The sequence below is a fragment of the Culex pipiens genome, chromosome 3 (genome assembly GCF_016801865.2).
Source record: "Culex pipiens pallens isolate TS chromosome 3, TS_CPP_V2, whole genome shotgun sequence".
Taxonomy (NCBI): Eukaryota; Metazoa; Arthropoda; class Insecta; order Diptera; family Culicidae; genus Culex; species Culex pipiens.
Window position 1 is genome coordinate 133,512,493 of NC_068939.1, and position 18,044 is coordinate 133,530,536.

Here is an 18,044-nt window from a genome sequence, read left to right on the forward strand (position 1 = left end):
TCGTAAACGGTGCGGAAAACGAGTAGCTCAAGAGGAATTGCATCATTGATGATTATCTTTACGTTGAGGTAAGGGCGAACAATATTAAATTTTGTAAAGAGCTTATTTTTTTTCAGTGCAAGGTTTGAATTAAGAAAGTAGAAAATGACTTTTTCGTACACTAAAAATTCTCGTTATTTTTTTTTCATGGCCATTTATTATTTAGACACCATTCACAAATGACGATTCATCAATCCTTGGAAAAATACAAAAAAAAATCTTCACTTAGTGTTGGTATCGCAAAATTAATATTTTCTTAATTTTGTGACATGTTTCAGTTGATCATAAATTACACTTTCGTTTTTTTCTGAATCATAGGAAATTATATTTAATCGAAGTTAGGAGGGTACAAATTTCATTTGAAGTTTTTGTTACCACATTTTTGTTTGCCCCGGATTTTTCGACCAGACTTTGAAGGGGGAGGGGATGGGGGGCTTCTCCTGACTTAACCAAGATGCCAGTTCCTGGTTAGTATTTCCGATTAGAAAACAATTTTAATACCGTCAGTGGGGGTGACATTGGGTCTGGGGGGGGGGGGAGATTGGGTCAAAGTGATTTTTTACGGATTTTACCATTTCTCAGGTTCTTCTCAATGAAAATGAATTCTGTTTAAATGGTTGTGTAGGGGACATCTTAAGATGACTTCGCTGAAAAAATCTCGTTCCTAGAACAAATCCTGTTATTTTGGCAGCTGTCTAAAGTTGCGGTACGTTTTTGGCCAAAAATGACCTCTCGAAAAATAATTTTTCTAATATTTTTGTTATAATTGCTCGAAAACTACCCAAATATTTGAAAATCTCCACTTTAAACATTGTAGCGTGTCAATACGATTCCCTCGAACAAGAAACACTGTTGGATGACTTCTTTTTACCATATCGTTGTATTTGAGCATCATTTTAGATTCATTTGACCCAATGTCACCCCCTCTAAGGAGTGAGATTGGGTCAATTTTCAAACAATTGGCATTTAAGGTAGTGTTCATCAAAATCCACCATATTTTGGGAAAATGTTAGTAAACTATCTAAGAACAAATCTACGTTGAAAGATTTTCGATGTTATTTAAATTGTTTTTGTTATTAAGAAAATACGAGAGGTGTATCGTTTTTTGAACCATAGTCACCCCCACTGACGGTACGTCAATACAATACCCAATGTACTAAAAATATAAATAATACATAGACAATATTTAACCCTGTAGGCGGGCTTCGATCTAAAAGTTCGCCAAAATCAATTTTTCTACAATTTTCGATTTTTAAAAAGCACTGGAAAGAAGAATTAATAAAATGTATAAAAATGTTAGGGTTGGAAGTGTGACTTGTTTTATGTGGCTTTGCCAATGTTTTTAAAAATGTTATTTTTTCTGGGGTCTAATTTGGCTGTATTTTTCACAAAATTTTTGCTATGCAGTAATTTTTGAATTTTCTCAGGCTATGCCTCTAGGCATGTTTAAACGATTTGAATGATAACGGTTTTATTTTTAAGTAAACAATGTGAAAACATGCAAAAATATCAACAAATTGCTGTAAACCCATGAAAAAAAAATTGACAAATGGTAATGATATAAAGGTGTAGTTTTAGCCAAATACTATCAGAAACAGACATAAACTAAACAAGATAAATGCAAATATAAACACTAAAAATTTAACAAGAAAAACATTAAACATGAAAAGTAAAGTTATTCGCAGAACAAAAATTGTTCAAAATTACCTCCTGAACAAGGAAAAAATTAAAAAAGTCGAAAAATAATATAAAAATATGGTAATATAACATCCGGGAATGGTGACAGATTTTGTGTCACAACAAATGTGTCATCTTACATGAGGAACTGGTGAAATATTTTCACAGTTTCTGATTATTTTTTTAACAGCCATATCATTATTTCCAGACAAAATACCTTTTTTTAACATCGGGAAAACCGGAACAAAATATAAATAATCCCGGGATTCGGGAATTCTCGACTTTGAAAAATTCCCCGGAATTTTGTCCCGGGAGATGCATAACGCATAACGCATAACGGGTCTGATTTTCGATATTTTTGAAAAATCATTTCTCCATATCTGGAGCAACACGAGAAAAGGGCGGATAAGCATTGTGACATCTGGAACTATTTTGCAAATTCCGAGCTAACAGGTAACTTTTCCACAAAACTTGAAATGTTAAACAATACCTGGAATTCCCAGCTACCTTTCAACCCTGTGGGGTTTGTTAAATACTGATCTATTGGCTGGGAATTTGCAAAACAGTTCTGGCTGTCAAAATACGTATGCGCCCTTTTCAAATGTTGCTCCAGATATCAGATTTTACACCCCCTAAATGAAACGCTTTTTAGACGCCTAAATTCTACTTAAAAGTGATAAAAAGTCAAATAAAAAATCAGGATTTTTTTCAGCGTAGTCCCAATCATAAACTACAACGAAGACAACAAATCAAGGGTTTTTTTTGAATAGGTCCTATAAACATATGAAACACAATAGCTTACAGGACCGTCTCAAAAAAAAAAAAAAAAACTCTGGATATCGATCAGAAAATTTCTTCTCAAGATACATGATTTCGTACATATATACTAGGGTGCCCAGAGTACGGGACTTTCTTTTTCAAGACCTCGCTCCACAAGCTGATTTTTGTTCTTTGAGCTATTTTAGGACTCTGGGCCAAATATGAGCAAAATCGGTCAACATTTACCCATTGATACTCGAAAGTGAAGTTTGAATGGGGAAAATCGAAAAAATGTATGGAAAACCCAAATATTCCCAAAGGTGAGACTCTTATGGAAAATTTAATGCTATACAACTTTGTACAAAATACCAAAGCTGTTAAACTCGATCCTTAAAGTTATTAGCGATTAAAAAAAGTAGTTTTTGTATAAAAAACATTTTTTTCACCAACTTTAGGCTCGGGTATCAATGGGTTAATCTCAAACATTTTCGCTTAAAATTTACATAGATGCTTAAAATAACCCAAAAACCCGTTTTACGCTTGTGGAGCAGGGGGTCATTTTTTCAGGGCACCCTAATGTATACCCATGATCAGCCCTCAACATTGTATGGCGAAAAAAATCACTGAAATTTCGAAAATGCTAAGAGTTTTTTCATTGTTTTCAACATAAGCAGTTCTTTGAAAACAAATTGGTTTAAACAATTTTTTTAGTATTTTTAATAGAAAAGTAAATAATGCATGAATGGCCAGTAGCGTGGCTCACGGATATATGAAAAAGACAAAAGTGTTCAATTTCGAACGCCTCAACCGGAATTTTGTAGCAATATGGCCCCAAAACATAGCCTGAAATTTTGAGCGCATTTGGTTAAGGTTTAGAACTTCCACCATTGACCTGAAGTTATAAAGAAATTTCAATAAATTTAATTTATTTATTTTCAACTTTTTAACTCTTCTTCGAGTATATTTTCCTATGCCCTATGAATTTTTCTCAAAGTAGTGGTTTCTTATAGGTTTCGATCCGGGGAACAACTTTGTAGAACATCACAAAGCGCTAGGAATTAATCCCGGAAAGATACAGGCAAATTTTTAGAGCACGTTAAAAAAAAATCCTAGCTCCAAAAAATATCCTGTATCTTTTCAGGATCAATTCCTAGCGCTTTGCGATGTTCTACAAAGTTGTTCCCCGGATCAAAACCTATAAGAAACTTGAGAATAAGAAAATTTGATTGGGTTTTGGGAAACTTTTTCTAAGAAGAGGTTAAAAGTGAAAATTTCCCATAGTAAATCTTTAAAAGTTCCATACTAACTTCAGGTCAATGGTGGAAGTACTAAACCTTAACCAAATGCGCTCAAAGTTTCAGGCTATGTTCTGGGGCCATATTGCTACAAAAATCCGGTCGAGGCGTTTGGAATTGAACACTTTTGTCTTTTTCATATATCCGTGAGCCACGCTAATGGCCAGCTCTTTAAAAAAATTAACAAAATAAAATACCTGAGTAAAAAAAATAACTGTCGTTTTTTTTATACAAAAGCAGTTTTTTGCTAACAAAAAAAAAATTTGGTGGTTTTTATTTATTTTTTAGTGTTATGCATTATCTAAAGCAAGAGCAGTTCCTCTGAAAAATAAAATAAAAAATGCAGCAGCAACAATTTTTTTGAGTTGTTGCATTCTTTGACACATTTCCAACCAAATGAATTTTTCAAAAAATCTTTTTTATTTGAACGTGTCAATTTCTATGTTGTCTTTACAGAATAAATTTCATTTATTTCTTTGTGGTAATGTTTGATTCAATCATGAAAAAAAAAGTTGATAGGTTTTGCAATTTTAAAACTTTGGCAGTTTCTTAATTAATCCCAAAATAAACTGCTGAGTGTATGCTTCCTTTATAAAATGCAAAGTCTTTTAAATTAAAAAGATGTGAAAATAATATTCTTTGAGAGATTTTTTTCTTCGGGTTTTGCATTCAATTAAATGCAATGTATTTCGAAAAAAGTTAAGTCATTTCTATCAAAATTGAAAAGATTCAAGGAAAAAGCATTATTCCCAATCCAAGATTTCCTGGAAATCTCAGGTGTCCTAATAAAATTATTTCAAGTGTTATTTAAGACGTACACAATCATCAAGCGCATCAGTCTATTTCAAAAGCCCACACTCCTATGGATAATAATTTCAGAATTGCTGCAAAGGTGACATTTGAGGTGATTCAGAAAAGCTGTCTGGAAAGTGCTCCTATTTCCGCCAGAGTTCTCATTAATTATGTTTACGTCGTTAGACAACATAAATCTTAAGTATATCAAGTGCTCTTAATTTGCACCTTTTCCCGCCATAACGAGCGTCAGGTTTTTGCGCGGGTAAGACATTGTTGACGTTCTGCACCAGACTAATAATATCAAATGATAACAATGCATCACACCATGCGAGAGTGCGGGTTTGGGTTGTTGCGAATATGACCATCAAAACACCTTTCCCGGCGACGCTCTGCAACCTTATACAAAACACGATAATAAACAACGCAATATCCTGCGAGAAGGACAATTACTCCTTTTTTTTATTCTAGCGCCATTAAAATGAGGCGGGAAACGTGAAGATAAGTGCCATACCGTCTCCTCGTGGTTTCTTCGTTGTTTAGATGCAAAGGTGCAAAAGGAACCGAAATCAACGACGCAATAATGTGAAATGACAGTGGGGAAATTCGTCGCGTATTTAGCTTCTTTCAAAACTGTTTCGAAAAATTACAATAAGTTTTGTTTTGTTCATTTTTAATAGTACTCAAGTACTCATTTTGGAGGAATATTCAGAATTTTTTGACAAATTTCAAACTCCATGGTCCCACAGTACGAAAATCCTGTGCACTTCCCGCCAGTTTTTCCACGCGTCAACAGCGCACACGTGCACCAGACATCGGACACCTCTTGGTGCTGGCGTCCCACCGTTGCAGAAGCTTTATGGCGATGAATGAAATATCGCTCGGTCGTCGTACGATGGCTAGTACTCATAGTCTAGTGCGGAGTCTAGAAACTGCAACGCAAAATAAACAAGACTTCTCCGCCCGAGCAGACGGAAATAACTTGGGAAGGTCAGTTTTTGATATTGTGAGAAGATCAAAATCCGTTATTGGAATGATCGGATTAGTTGTTAAAATAACAAATTTCAATAACAAAGATTTGTTCGAAAAATAACTCAAATTGTTATTGCTCTGTTATTGCAATAACATACTAATAACATAGAATCCAGAACAATACAATAACAAGGTTAGTTATTCTGAGCGGTGGATGGGGAGCACCCAAATAACAAAAACTGTTATTTGTATGGATTGATTGCATAACAAAAAGTGTTATTATTTTATCACATGGAAAGCTATATCCCTAGCAGAATATTACACCGATCTCTTTGTTAAAAATGCGTACGAAGTTCACCAAATAAAGTAAACTCTTTTTCCATTTTTGTTGGCATGTGTTACTAAAGGCAGATTTGATCTGACTTGTAATTTGCTTAGCAGAAAGAAGCCATAACAATGAAGGCATGTTTGTTGTATAAAATTAACGTTTTTAATTAATGAAAGTTTAGTTTCAATAGTTTAATTTAATCCTTTTAGCACGTTTCATGTTTTTTTTTCTTTTCTGAAAAGTAGAATACTTTGTCTTAGATTGAAATGAATAAATTACTCACCCAAACCAAATGTTTGATGTTCTGCTGGAAAGCCTAGTAGACAGCTAGATAATTTTACTGCCGGCTGAGATATTATCCTCCGTTAAATATTGAATTCACCTATAAAAGAAAAAAAAATATATCACAAAGTGTCATGTTCCTTTAAATACATACACTTATCTAAAAGCAAACTCCAACTTCTTCGGCTGCCGCTGGTTATGAGCGACTTAACGGAGCTTCCGGAAATATATGCGGCAGGAGAACAGTGATGTTGTCGCTGGACAGTTCAAACTACAGCTCGAGTTTGGCCGTGGAAAAGAGCTCCAGACTTTGTGCTGGCAAAAAACGTCTGCGTTATCGACTGACCAATAGTTCTGAATCCAGCTGACATGGCCGCATTCCAATCTAAAATCGAAAATATATTATAATAATAGTTTGTTTACTTTCCAGCAGCTTTGCCGACGAGACAACTCACCTCGAAATCCTTTTTCCTTCGTCGTAGTCGTTCTGCAGGTAGATGCCGCCCGCTATTAAATTACCTCCGGTGCCCCAAAAGGTTGATGCACTTGGGCCTAGATGTGATCGTCTTCTTCTTATTCGAAGCCTTCGTCCAATGCCAGCTGTCGTCATGGCCCAAAGGCGACTTTTTCAGATTGCGATCAGATTTATTCCATATCTGAAAATCAATTAGAAATGCGAAATCATAAACATAAACATTGCAACCAATTAGAAAGGCGAAATCATAAACATAAACATTGCAACCACCCATTTTTTCTAATTTCCGGAAGCGTTCCAGATGCTCAAGTAAACAAAGCTGAAATAGCTGTTAACTTTTCAAGCAAAAAAGAAAGAACCATTGTCTTTTGCAAGAAGAACATTTTCAAAGTTTTTGGTACCCTCAGCAAACGTCAAATCAACACAAAATGCTGCCGGATCTTTTTCCGGATCTCTCCCGGAAAAGATCCGGCAGCATTTTTGTATGGTCTGACGTTTGCGGAGGGTGCCGAAAAAGGTAAACAAATCGCTTCAGGCATCGGCCAATTCAAACTTGAAAGCATTATTGCCAGAGCTTCCCGTGGAAATTCAAAACACTTTTTATCAAACCGAAAGGAACCTACCTTTAAGTTGAGCAACACCGGCAACCCTTGCAATTGCCCTCGTCCGGGAAGATGATCAGGTTTAGCTCGGTGATGTTTTCGGTGTACCGGCCCACCGTTTCCTTAGCCAAATTTATCCACCTGCAACAAATTGTTGATAATTTTTCACACCGATCGATATGTTTTTTGGTTTCGCTGAAAGTAAACACAAGCACAACCGTAATAAAACTCGGTTCTGCACCCGCGATTCCCGACGAAACGAAATAAAAACCGACTGATGATAAACAAACCGCGACTCGATCCGCTCGATCGCATTTTCTGTTTTGTTGTGACCGTTTTGACGTTTCGCGCTGGAGAAGCGAATGAAAGAGAGAGAGTGCGAAAAGTGTTGCGCGTTGCAAGCAAAATTAAAATGCAGTAAAATTGTTTTTATATTTAAAAAAAATCAATGATGAATTTAATTGTTAACAATCGCCATATCAATTCGGTCATAAATTTCAAAAGTATTTTTTTATTTAACATTTAAGCTAAATTTTAAGACCCAATTTACATTGTTTTGCTCCCAAATAGCTTTACTTGCTTTGACCGTACACGAGAGGCCATCTTTGCTGAAGTTTGCAAGAAGTCAAGCAAAACAATGTAAAGGGGCCAATGTGAGTTTGTAAACAAAGAGTCTATCCTGCTCACTTCTAATGTAAACATCCACTGACGTGAGCAGGATAGACTCTTTGTTTACAAAGTCACATTGGCCCCTTTACATTGTTTTGCTTGAAGTTTGTTTTGATTGTTTTGACAGCTCAGCGGAGCACGGGTTGTAGGATGGTTCCAAACGAGGTTCCAAACAACAAATATCGCGTCATGAAAAAAAAACTTATCAGACTTTCGCAATCCTTATTTAATAATCTAGCTTACAACATTTATTATTCAATTCTGGAGTTTTTTTTGAAAAGGTCCTATAAACCAAATTTTCATTTTTTGCTTTTTGGGTGTTTTTAGAACCGCCTTGAGTCAGGGGTATTCAAAAACACCCAAAAAGCAAAAAATGAAAATTTGGTTTATAGGACCTTTTCAAAAAAAACTCCAGAATTTTACATTTATATTATAGATTTCTAGAATTTTTTTTATCAAGTCCTATAAACATATGCAACACAATAGCTTTTTTTAAAAAGGTCCAATAAACTATTATGTTTCATATGTTTATAGGACCTATTCAAAAAAAAAAACTCTGGAATTTTATTCACCATTATCTAAAACTGAGTTTATCATCAATTACTCAAAATTGGGTAAATGATTTGCCCATTATATAATATCTGTAGGAAATGTTTAAGAAATCTGTAAAAAAAATTGCCTAATTGCATGACAGCGAAAACGTCAAGAAAAAAAAAAAAAAGATCAAAACAATCCCAGCAGACCGTTCCGTGTTTGTGCTTGAATTTTTTGAGAAACTCGTCAGTGTTTGGTGAAATGTTGCTATCTTGGCTGCTGTCTGGGATAATTCGTGTCAAAAGCTGCTGCAGATGCCAGAAGTGAGCCACTAGGTAATGGTGCCCGGCCCGTGCCGGAGGGGTTCCGGATGGATTGACTGTTGGCGAATCAAAAGTACAGAACGATCCGCGTGCCCCGTCTCGAGCGTATACTTCCGCCAGCAAGGTCGAGCTAGAAAAGCGCAAACAGGAGTAGGCCAAGTTTGGGGTGTATTTTGACGAAGATTACAACTACCTGCAGCATCTGGAATCCGAAAGGAACGAAGTCTACTGGGAACCTGTGCAGCCGGCGAAGACGGCCGGGCGGAGAAGGTCAGCACCAAGCTGCCCAGCTCGATGTTTGCGTCGAAGGTGGAGGGGTTGATGAAGAAAAAGGCACACATGGGGCCTGGGCTGTGACCGGATTGGGATCCGGACGAGGATTTTGACTTCGAGAACCCGGATAATGCGTTGGAAGATAACTTTATTGAACTGGCCATGGGAGGGAAGGAAGAGGACGATTACTTCGGTGAAGGGGAGGAGGACTAGGGAGTAGACTCGAATGAGGCCGGAATGTCCGACGAAGACGAGGAGCGGGACAGATTTAGACCGCTGGCGCTTGACCAGGAGGAGACCAAGTCATGCTTCACGGAATACTCGATGAGTAGTAGCGTGATCTGGAGGAACGAGCTCTGTACGAAGTGGCGTAGCATCAACCCGAAAACTGGCCTGCCGATGAACGTGCTCGGTGCGACCGTCAGGGTCAAGTCGCCCGGTCCCATCGGCCGGTGCAACGGCAGTGTAATCTCCACGCTGAGCGTGTTGTCGATCCGGCCAAAAGACGAATCGCCCGAGGAGCAAGAAACTGCTGAAGGAGTACCGCGTGGAGCGGCGAATAGAGCGCAAGGTCAACACGCTCACGGTCAAGGATGAGGAGAAGCAGCAGGAGAAGAGACAACTGAACAGCCGCGTCAACGCGGGCGTAAGGATCGAATTTGTGAAGGACACGAACACACACACACATACACTTACACACACTAAATTTATGGAATACATTGTTAAATCAAACAAATGGTTTTTTACTTTTCTCTTGAAGAAAACTAATGGAGTGTTTTTTAGAATTGATTCAACTTCAAAGAAACCTTGCGCCAGAACAAAATTCAAACGCAACGGCTGCTGGGAGGTATGGACCATCCATAAACCACGTGGATACCTAGGGGTAGAGGTTCAACGGTTGTCCAGGCTCCAGGCTTCATACAAAAAGATTTGTGTTGTATGGAAAGTTTCCACGAGGGGGGGTCTGCGATTTCAAAAAAGTGCTTACGTGGTTTATGGATGGCCCCTTAAAAGAGATCGTACTAGTATTCTGACGTCGACATGTGTTACATGTAAGAAATTGCTCATATTTAATTTCCTATTTTATCTTTTATTCTTAGGTTCGCACTTTTAAACCAAACTAATTTAAAAATTTACATGGAATATAGAAAATGACAAAATAATCGTTTCATTATGAATAGCAATTGGCCATATTCTAATGAAACACGAGGGTCAAGATCTCTTGTCAGTCCCTGTGCAGTAAATGACTTTCACATTTGAAACCCAAAAAAAACATAACTGAGCCGTAAACTTTATTTTCGTAATTTAACAAACTCAGTATTTATGATGTTACAAAAAAACGAAAAGGATATATTGGAATATCAAACCAATAACAGTTTCTGTTATTATGGAATAAAATGGAAAAACATAACTTAAGCTGTTATTATCATCTTATTTCACATTTCCAATGGAATATCAAACCAATAACAGTTTCTGTTATTATGGAATTAAATAGAAAAACATAACATAAATTGTTATTATTATCTTATTCCGCATTTCAAATTGAATATCATCCCAATAACATTCTTTGTTAAAATAACAGAAACTGTTATTATTTTGTCTTCCAAATTTTATTTGCAAGAATATTCAATAACAGTTTCTGTTATTTTAACAAAATCTGTTATTGAAATGACATGAATTTTGTTATTACCGTCTGCCCGGGCGGTGACAACCTGTGGGTGGGAAGTTGGCCGTACTCTCTCTCTATATCCGAGGAAAAACATAAACACTCCGCTGTGCCGTGACTTTGCTGGCATGCAAAACAACACTCTTTTGGGTGGAAAAATGCGCGCGAGAATCCAGTAGCATAAAGTGCATGTGTGTCGTGTCGTTGTCCGTCGAGAATCATAACACAGCGCAAACCTGCCGAGAACACCTACGTGTGGATTTGGAATAGCGCGAGGCAGTAGCATGTTACGGGTAGTCCCTGGTGTCAACGGTTCCCAGGAGTTTGTTTGGTGTCTCGAATGCGCGCTAAAATTTGATGCCTAACTTGTGTTCTGGACTTCTGAGTGGGACGTTTAGAATAAATATACTGTACAAAATAGACTCTAAAACACGTGATTACGGGATTCCGTAAAAGAACTCGATCAGGATAGCGACCAATATGGCGACTGTACTGAGGAGTCAAAAGTATCACAGTATGAAGGTGGTCAACAAGTCGATTTTAACTAGTTTGGCTGAACTTGAGTATGACCTCTAGGAGTGTCTACAGTGAAAACAGAGTCTGCAATCCAAGATGATGTCAAATATGGCTTGTGGTCGATCAATTTTGACTAATTCAGGGTCACTGAACTCGATTATGACCTTATAAAACGTCCGCGGTGACCTAGGAGCGTGTATTTAAAAAAAAATGAATTTTGGAAAGTAATGAAAATTTACCCGAAAAAGCTTCCGAAAATCATGTTTGGATGTAAACTTGAATTTGGAATCAACGAGTACTTTTGTGAATGTTGATGCCATTTTTTTGGCTAATATTTTAAAAATGTTCTTAAAAATAAATTTCAAAAGCTGCAAAAAATTCTCTCCAATTTTCTTTTTTGGACATTGGTTACCTTTTGTTCATGAGATATGGCCTCGCAAAGAATTAAAATTACGAAAACGAGCTATTTTTTTGCAATCACTTTGTGAATCTGCCAATTTTTCCTGTCCTTCGGAAGAGAAGAAACAGCCTACCTTTCCTTACAAAAAAATAACAATGCAGAAAAGTAGTAATTTATATGTTAAAAAGTGCATCTCTTATGAATGTTTTAACATTATTTCTTCAGATTTTTAAAGTCACAACTAACATTTCAAAAGGGTCAAATAAACTAAATGAAATGCGTTGCAAATATTTTTACAACAAACTTTAAAATTTTAAAGGAATAAGAAGTCTAACCAACTGAAAACAGGTTAAAATGCACGTTCCTGCATTGAAAATCAGGTTCAGCTTCTCCCGAACCGCTTATTTTTTTGTATTTTCTAGAAATTCCGTTGTAGAGTATCACAACAAGCTTTGTTTAAAAAAATGTTTCGTCTATACATGAATAATTTGAAAACTTATTAATTAAAAACAATTAAACTTGTGTACAATCGATTTTACAAAACTTTTTTCATTCAAATGTTGAAACCGTGGCCTGTTGTAGTTTATTTTTTCCATATTTTAAATTTCGGAGCAATAAAAAAAATGTTTTTAAATCAAATTTTTAATCTTTTTAAGCATATAAAAATTTAAACATAAACTTAAATTTCGTTTAAGACTAATATTTTTTGGTTTTAATAATAGTGCTCATGAGTGCTCATTAGAGTGACATAAATAATGATTTTTTTACACCTCCTGGCTAGATTCCTTGGGCAAAATTAAGCATCTATACCAATTTTTAGCAAGATCGGTTAAGATAAAAGTTTAAAAAGATTGATGTTCCACATAATTTACAGAACCATCCGGGAAAAAATCGATACTGTTTTTATTGAAGGTTGGTCTTCTGGTTCCTGAGGTACAGTATTGTATTTAGACTTGTGTAGACAAATTGATGATTCAAAATGGCATAAAATTGTTTAGTCAAGTCAAAAATTAAAAAAATTAAATCTATTTTTGGTGTTCGTGAAGAAGTGTCCAGGAGTTTAATCTTCCAAATGTGTTATTTGCATCTTTGTCCCCGATTTGAGACCTTTTTTCAGATCTTTCTATTTTCGTGCGAAATTGCTGTAGTTGTTGTTGTTTATTTGATTATGGTGATTGACCCGAAATGTGGTTATTCATCACTGATATTTAGGCTTAGTGATTTTTCACGCTCGAAATTTGCAAATTTCACGGGGATCTCAATTTCAAAACACCAAATTGTGAAAAATGTTAAAAAAAAACTCTGAAAATCCTACGTTTAAATCACAGAAACTACTTGTTATGCTTCATTATATATTTTTCTTCAATAAACCAAAAAAATCTTCACTAAATTTGAACAGGACACAGAAAAAATCTCCTAATTTTCAAAAAAGTTTCCACCTGGTTCATAGATGGGCTCTATATATTTTTTGAAACAAAATGTAGGGCACGCGTATTCTCATTTACTAAACTGCTAAAAAGTTTTCGCTAATTTTACATTTTATTGAATTTCATATCAAAGCAAGATTTAACAATCTTGTCCAGCTAAAATGAGTAAAAAAATTGATTTTTTGCGACATTTAGCCCATTAAACATATTTTTTACGAGTTTAAGCTCACTTTTCAAAAACTGAATTTAAAATCAATTGTCAAAAATAATATATTTTTTAAAAAAATCGAAATTTCTATTCTAAGTGAGAAAAGAAAACAAAAAAAATTGCAGTAAAATTTTTAATACAGCGAATGAAAATTTTACTAAGTTGAGTAAGTTTCTTAAAAAAAACTCAAAAATCTAAACATGGTTTATATCATCTTGACATACATATGTTAATAGGGAATTAGTGAAAAAAAAAGTTTGACAACTTTTTTTTAGTATAGGGGTGAGTGATGTGGCAATCACGGCCACATGCTAAGATCACATTGAGAAGAGGAGAAAGAGAGACGAAAAAGGAACGATGAGGTCCTTATTTGAGTCTCGTTATTATTACTCTCGTCCTCTTTCGTCTTGTCTTAGCAATAAACAGTGCGTGGGTTCGAAGCAGGTATAGAACCAACGCGCTTGGAATAGTTTTAGTAAAATAAAAACAGTTAGTTCAGAGCATCGAGAGAGTTCACATCATTCAATATCACCACCCTCATCAAGGGCTGGCCAGTATGGCTGGCCTTAAATTCCCACACATATGTATTTAAGCTTTTTAGTTTAAAATTTGTGCTTTGTAAGCGGATGATTCTGGGTTCGATTCCTATCTGCTCTAACCTTCCATCGGATGAGGAAGTAAAATGTCGGTCCCGGCCTTGGTTGTTAGGCCGTTAAGTCATTCCAGGTGTACCAAGCCAAGCCTACCCCGGTGGAATCGCTGGCGGCGGTTGGACTCTTAATCCAAAGGTCGTCAGTTCAAACACTGGGGTGGAAGGTTCCTTGGAGTAGAAAGAGGTTTGGGTGCTCTCCCCATTCAAGCCTTCGGACTCCTAGGTTCGAGCAGAAACTTGCAATAGAGACTACAAAAGACCCGGGGGTCGTTAATGTGGATGGTTTGATTGAGTTTAAAATTAATAAAATTTAACTAAACAGCCTTTATGGATGAAATATTTATTAAGTTGTTTTTTTTTCAAAAAAAAAATGAGAAAATTGATAAATTTCACGAATTTCACGTCGTCCACGAAATCGTTGAAAATTACTAACCTTATATTAGTAATCAAACCAGGGTATTCACTCGCTTAATTCTACAGTAGTTCATATGATTATTCTGAATCCTATTTGAGTTTGATAAATTATTTTGAGAAATATCGTGACATTTTCAAACAAACATAAAATTTCACGAGATTTCGCGGAAAAAGCCAAATTTCGCGGATTTCACGCTGCCCGCGGAATCGTGAAATTTCACTAACCCTACTGATATTGCATGATACTTAATTTTAACTCTGGGCACTTGTCTGAGAGCCGGATATACCGTAAACTGGGGTGACTTTGATAGCCCGAGGTGACTTTGATAGGTTTTTCAAATACCCGTCAAATTAATATCTAAATATTTTTGAGAATTTTGAGTATGTAAGCATTAAGGGATAGCTTATTATCGAACATATAGGCAAAAATGAGACTGTTACATTGGATGTATCAAAATTAGTGGCCAAATCAAATTTCTATCAATGTCACCCCTGGCTATCAAAGTCACCCCTGTTTACGGTATGTGAAAACACAATTCTTTACAATAATTTTGAACTACTGACTGAAATCTTCGAGCATCCTGAGAAAATGTTCAAAAGGTGTAAATAGTCGAGAATTTTTGGATAAAGTTCAATAATTTTGTGAAACTTAATTTAGCAAGAAACCACGACAAGAACCTTGCAATCAACAACAGAACCAGCCATTATACACATCTTGTCAGATACATTTTGCCTACACGGGGAGACTGTGCCCAGAAATTTTAACAATTAAAATTGTTGATTTTACTTTCGTAAATTTCAACAAAAGCGTACTTGTTACGGCCAATTTTCAGTGAAATCAACCAAAATTAAGTAATAATTTAATAACCTGTTTGTTGAAAATGCTAAAGGCAAAAAGCTAACAGATTTCCCGAACTCGAATGAACGTGCTCGACTGTTAGCTTTGGTTTTAGAAAAATCAAGATTTTTTTTGGTTAAATGTAAATATCAATTGGTTGAATATTAAAAAGATGAACTTGGGTTTGTTTACGTTTGTCATTTGAAGTCAGGATTCGAACAAGAGCGGTCGATTTGTTGAGTTTGTGTTGTTAATTCTGAAGTGAGAGAATGTGAAAGGTGAAAATCACACTATTTGGCTAATGTTGAAGTGCAAATCGAAGTGAACACTGTTGCAACTGTGGAGGTGCAATTGGTGAGTAAGCTTGTTGATGATTTCTTTGCAGGTGATAAACTATGAAGAACAAGACGAGGACATTCGCAATGAGGACCTCTGATGCGAGAAGACTTCATGACAATGTTTTAAGGAAAGGGAAGGGCAGTGAAAGGAAGAGGCGGGCGTACTCTTGCACGACAATACTTGCACGGACAAATTTAACAAAAGGTTGGTTAATCTAAGTAAGTATGGATTTATTTTTACATAACAATTTATCTGTTGTGATTTTAACTAGAAAACTGAATAATGAAAAACCTTCGTGCTTACGATTGATAAAAAATTTAATGAACCATTATTTTTTCAGAATCATCAACCATAAAATACATGGAAATGCGTACACATAATATCAAAATAAAAATTAGATGATGGGAAATGTCTAAAAAATAAAATTTATAAAAGATATACAAAAGAAGATAGAAATATTTTAAAAATGCTGTTAATAGAAGACTGCTAAATAAACTGGTAAGTAAAACTCTAAATATTGTTTTCAGGAATCGGAGTACGTTGAATAAATTTAATGCAAGCTTGTTAAGTAGCATTATTGATATTTCTTCTTTCCTCATCATAATTACATTTATTTACGATCCTATTTTCAGTTTATAGCCAAAATTAAGAATTTTGTATTAAATTACTAATAAATTTTTTATGTCTATTTGCAGCAAAAGGTTCACTTTGGTGTAAATTCTGTGTCCAACCACAAGAAAAATAACTAAAACTGAGACCGTTGTAGATGATGATGACTTATCGGATGATTGCACAGTGATGGTAAGTGAATACAACACTTAATTTTATACAACATAATAGCTTAACTTGGTGAAAATTTTGCTCGGTTTATATTTTTAAGGAATTCACGAGAAATTAAACATCTTTTTTAAATATGTTTAACAAAATTTGTAATATGTTTTATTATTATTTTTTTAGATTTATGCAACGTAATTTTTTCAAACTTTAATCAAACTTTACATGTTTTATAATAACAGTTAATAAAAAGTTTTGTTTTTATGCTTTTTAACAGTAATTTAATAACTTCATGCTAAAAAAAAAACAAATTAGTACAAAAAGTTAAAATTTTAGGCAGAATAAATGCAAATATAAAAACACCCAGCATTAATTTGTGAGGCATTATTAAAAAATTTACTTAAAATTCAATAAAAATATTGCTAACAATAGCTAATTATTGGCTATATGTACGAATATTTTTCTGTATTTAAGTAAGACATTAGTTAAAAATATAGCTAGAAATTCAGCCCGGCCTGTATCGTTAGATAATTAAAGAAAATATATATCGACACTAACATAAATTATGTTTAATTAAGAAATGTTTTGTTATAATCCACTAATAATTTTCAGCATGCAATAATATTTCAGTTAATACAACGAAAAAAAATGTTGAAAAATAGTTGAAAAGTATGGTCCAGCCTGTTTTTTTACAGAATATTCCACAATATTTCAGCTGAAAACAAAAAAAAAATAGTTAATTTTCTGAAAAAAATATTCTAGCAGTCGACTGCTAGAATTTTTTTCGGCCATTTAGCCAACGAAAATGGCAATTCCAACTATTTTTTTAGTTACTTTTAGTTACTGGTGGTCAGCAATTTTGGGTTAACAAAATCAACAATCGATTGTTGAAAAAAAGCCGTGTAAAAAATTTACCCATACTTTTAGTTAAATTAACCAAGATTTTCTTAGATTTGCCCTGGCCGATCTCTCCGTGTATGCGTATTAGTCAAGGCACGGAATCGAAAAAGGGCTCATTTTCTTGTGTCTAACGGCAAATCATGTAACAGGCCAGGTTTTGATGGATCTAGGCTAAATCGACCCTGCTGAGTCCGAATATCGCGGTCACGAAGCCGGATTCCTTAAGGGAAGCGAGATATTCAAGATGGCGACCAATATGGCGGCTATATAGAGAAGTCAACAATATCACAGTATGAAGGTTGTCGACGCGTCGATTTTAACTAATTTCGGGTCGCTGAACCCGAATATGACCATGAAAATCGGTCACGGCGACCCAGGAGCGTGTAATCCAAGATGGCGTCCAATATGGCGAAGAGAGAATTCTCAAGTATTTTTAAACAAAATGTAACAGGCTTGTGACCGATCAAATTTAACTAGTTTGGGGTCACTGAACCCGAATATGACCATGAAAATCGGTCACGGCGACCCAGGAGCGTGTAATCCAACATGGCGTCCAATATGGCGAATAGTGAATCTTCAAGTATTTTTAAACAAGATGTAACAGGCGTGTGACCGATCAAATTTAACTAATTTGGGGTCGCTGAACCCGAATATGACCATGAAAATCGGTCACGGCGACCCAGGAGCGTGTAATCCAAGATGGCGTCCAATATGGCGAATAGTGAATCTTCAAGTATTTTTAAACAACATGTAACAGGCTTGTGACCGATCAAATTTAACTAATTTGGGGTCGCTGAACCCGAATATGACCATGAAAATCGGTCACGGAATCCCAGGAGCGTGTAATCCAAGATGGCGTCCAATATGGCGAAGAGAAAATCTTCAAGTAT

General features: G+C 35.4%; 2 protein-coding genes and 1 long non-coding RNA gene across 3 annotated transcripts in view; 1 reads left to right on the forward strand and 2 right to left on the reverse strand.

Annotated features, from left to right (window-relative positions):
- The window catches only part of LOC120422476 (protein bunched, class 2/F/G isoform), a 207,762-nt gene that overhangs the window by 154,929 nt on the left and 34,789 nt on the right, over positions 1–18,044 (reverse strand). The window lies entirely within an intron of this gene.
- On the reverse strand, positions 5,756–7,898 carry LOC120430278 (uncharacterized). Its single transcript, XR_005607580.2, has 2 exons — positions 7,243–7,898; positions 5,756–6,800 (listed from the first exon to the last, which is right to left on the reverse strand). It is a non-coding gene; the product is annotated as an uncharacterized LOC120430278 (long non-coding RNA).
- Positions 8,603–10,593, forward strand: LOC120430279 (protein LTV1 homolog). The gene has a single exon (XM_052711137.1). It carries the CDS (start codon positions 9,258–9,260, stop codon positions 9,615–9,617), a length of 360 nt encoding a protein of 119 aa, XP_052567097.1. The 5' UTR covers positions 8,603–9,257; the 3' UTR covers positions 9,618–10,593.

What these genes read in the sequence shown, in the direction of transcription:
- LOC120430279 (XM_052711137.1), top strand. Translation starts at nt 9,258, where the DNA reads ATGTCCGACGAAGACGAGGAGCGGGACAGATTTAGACCGCTGGCGCTT.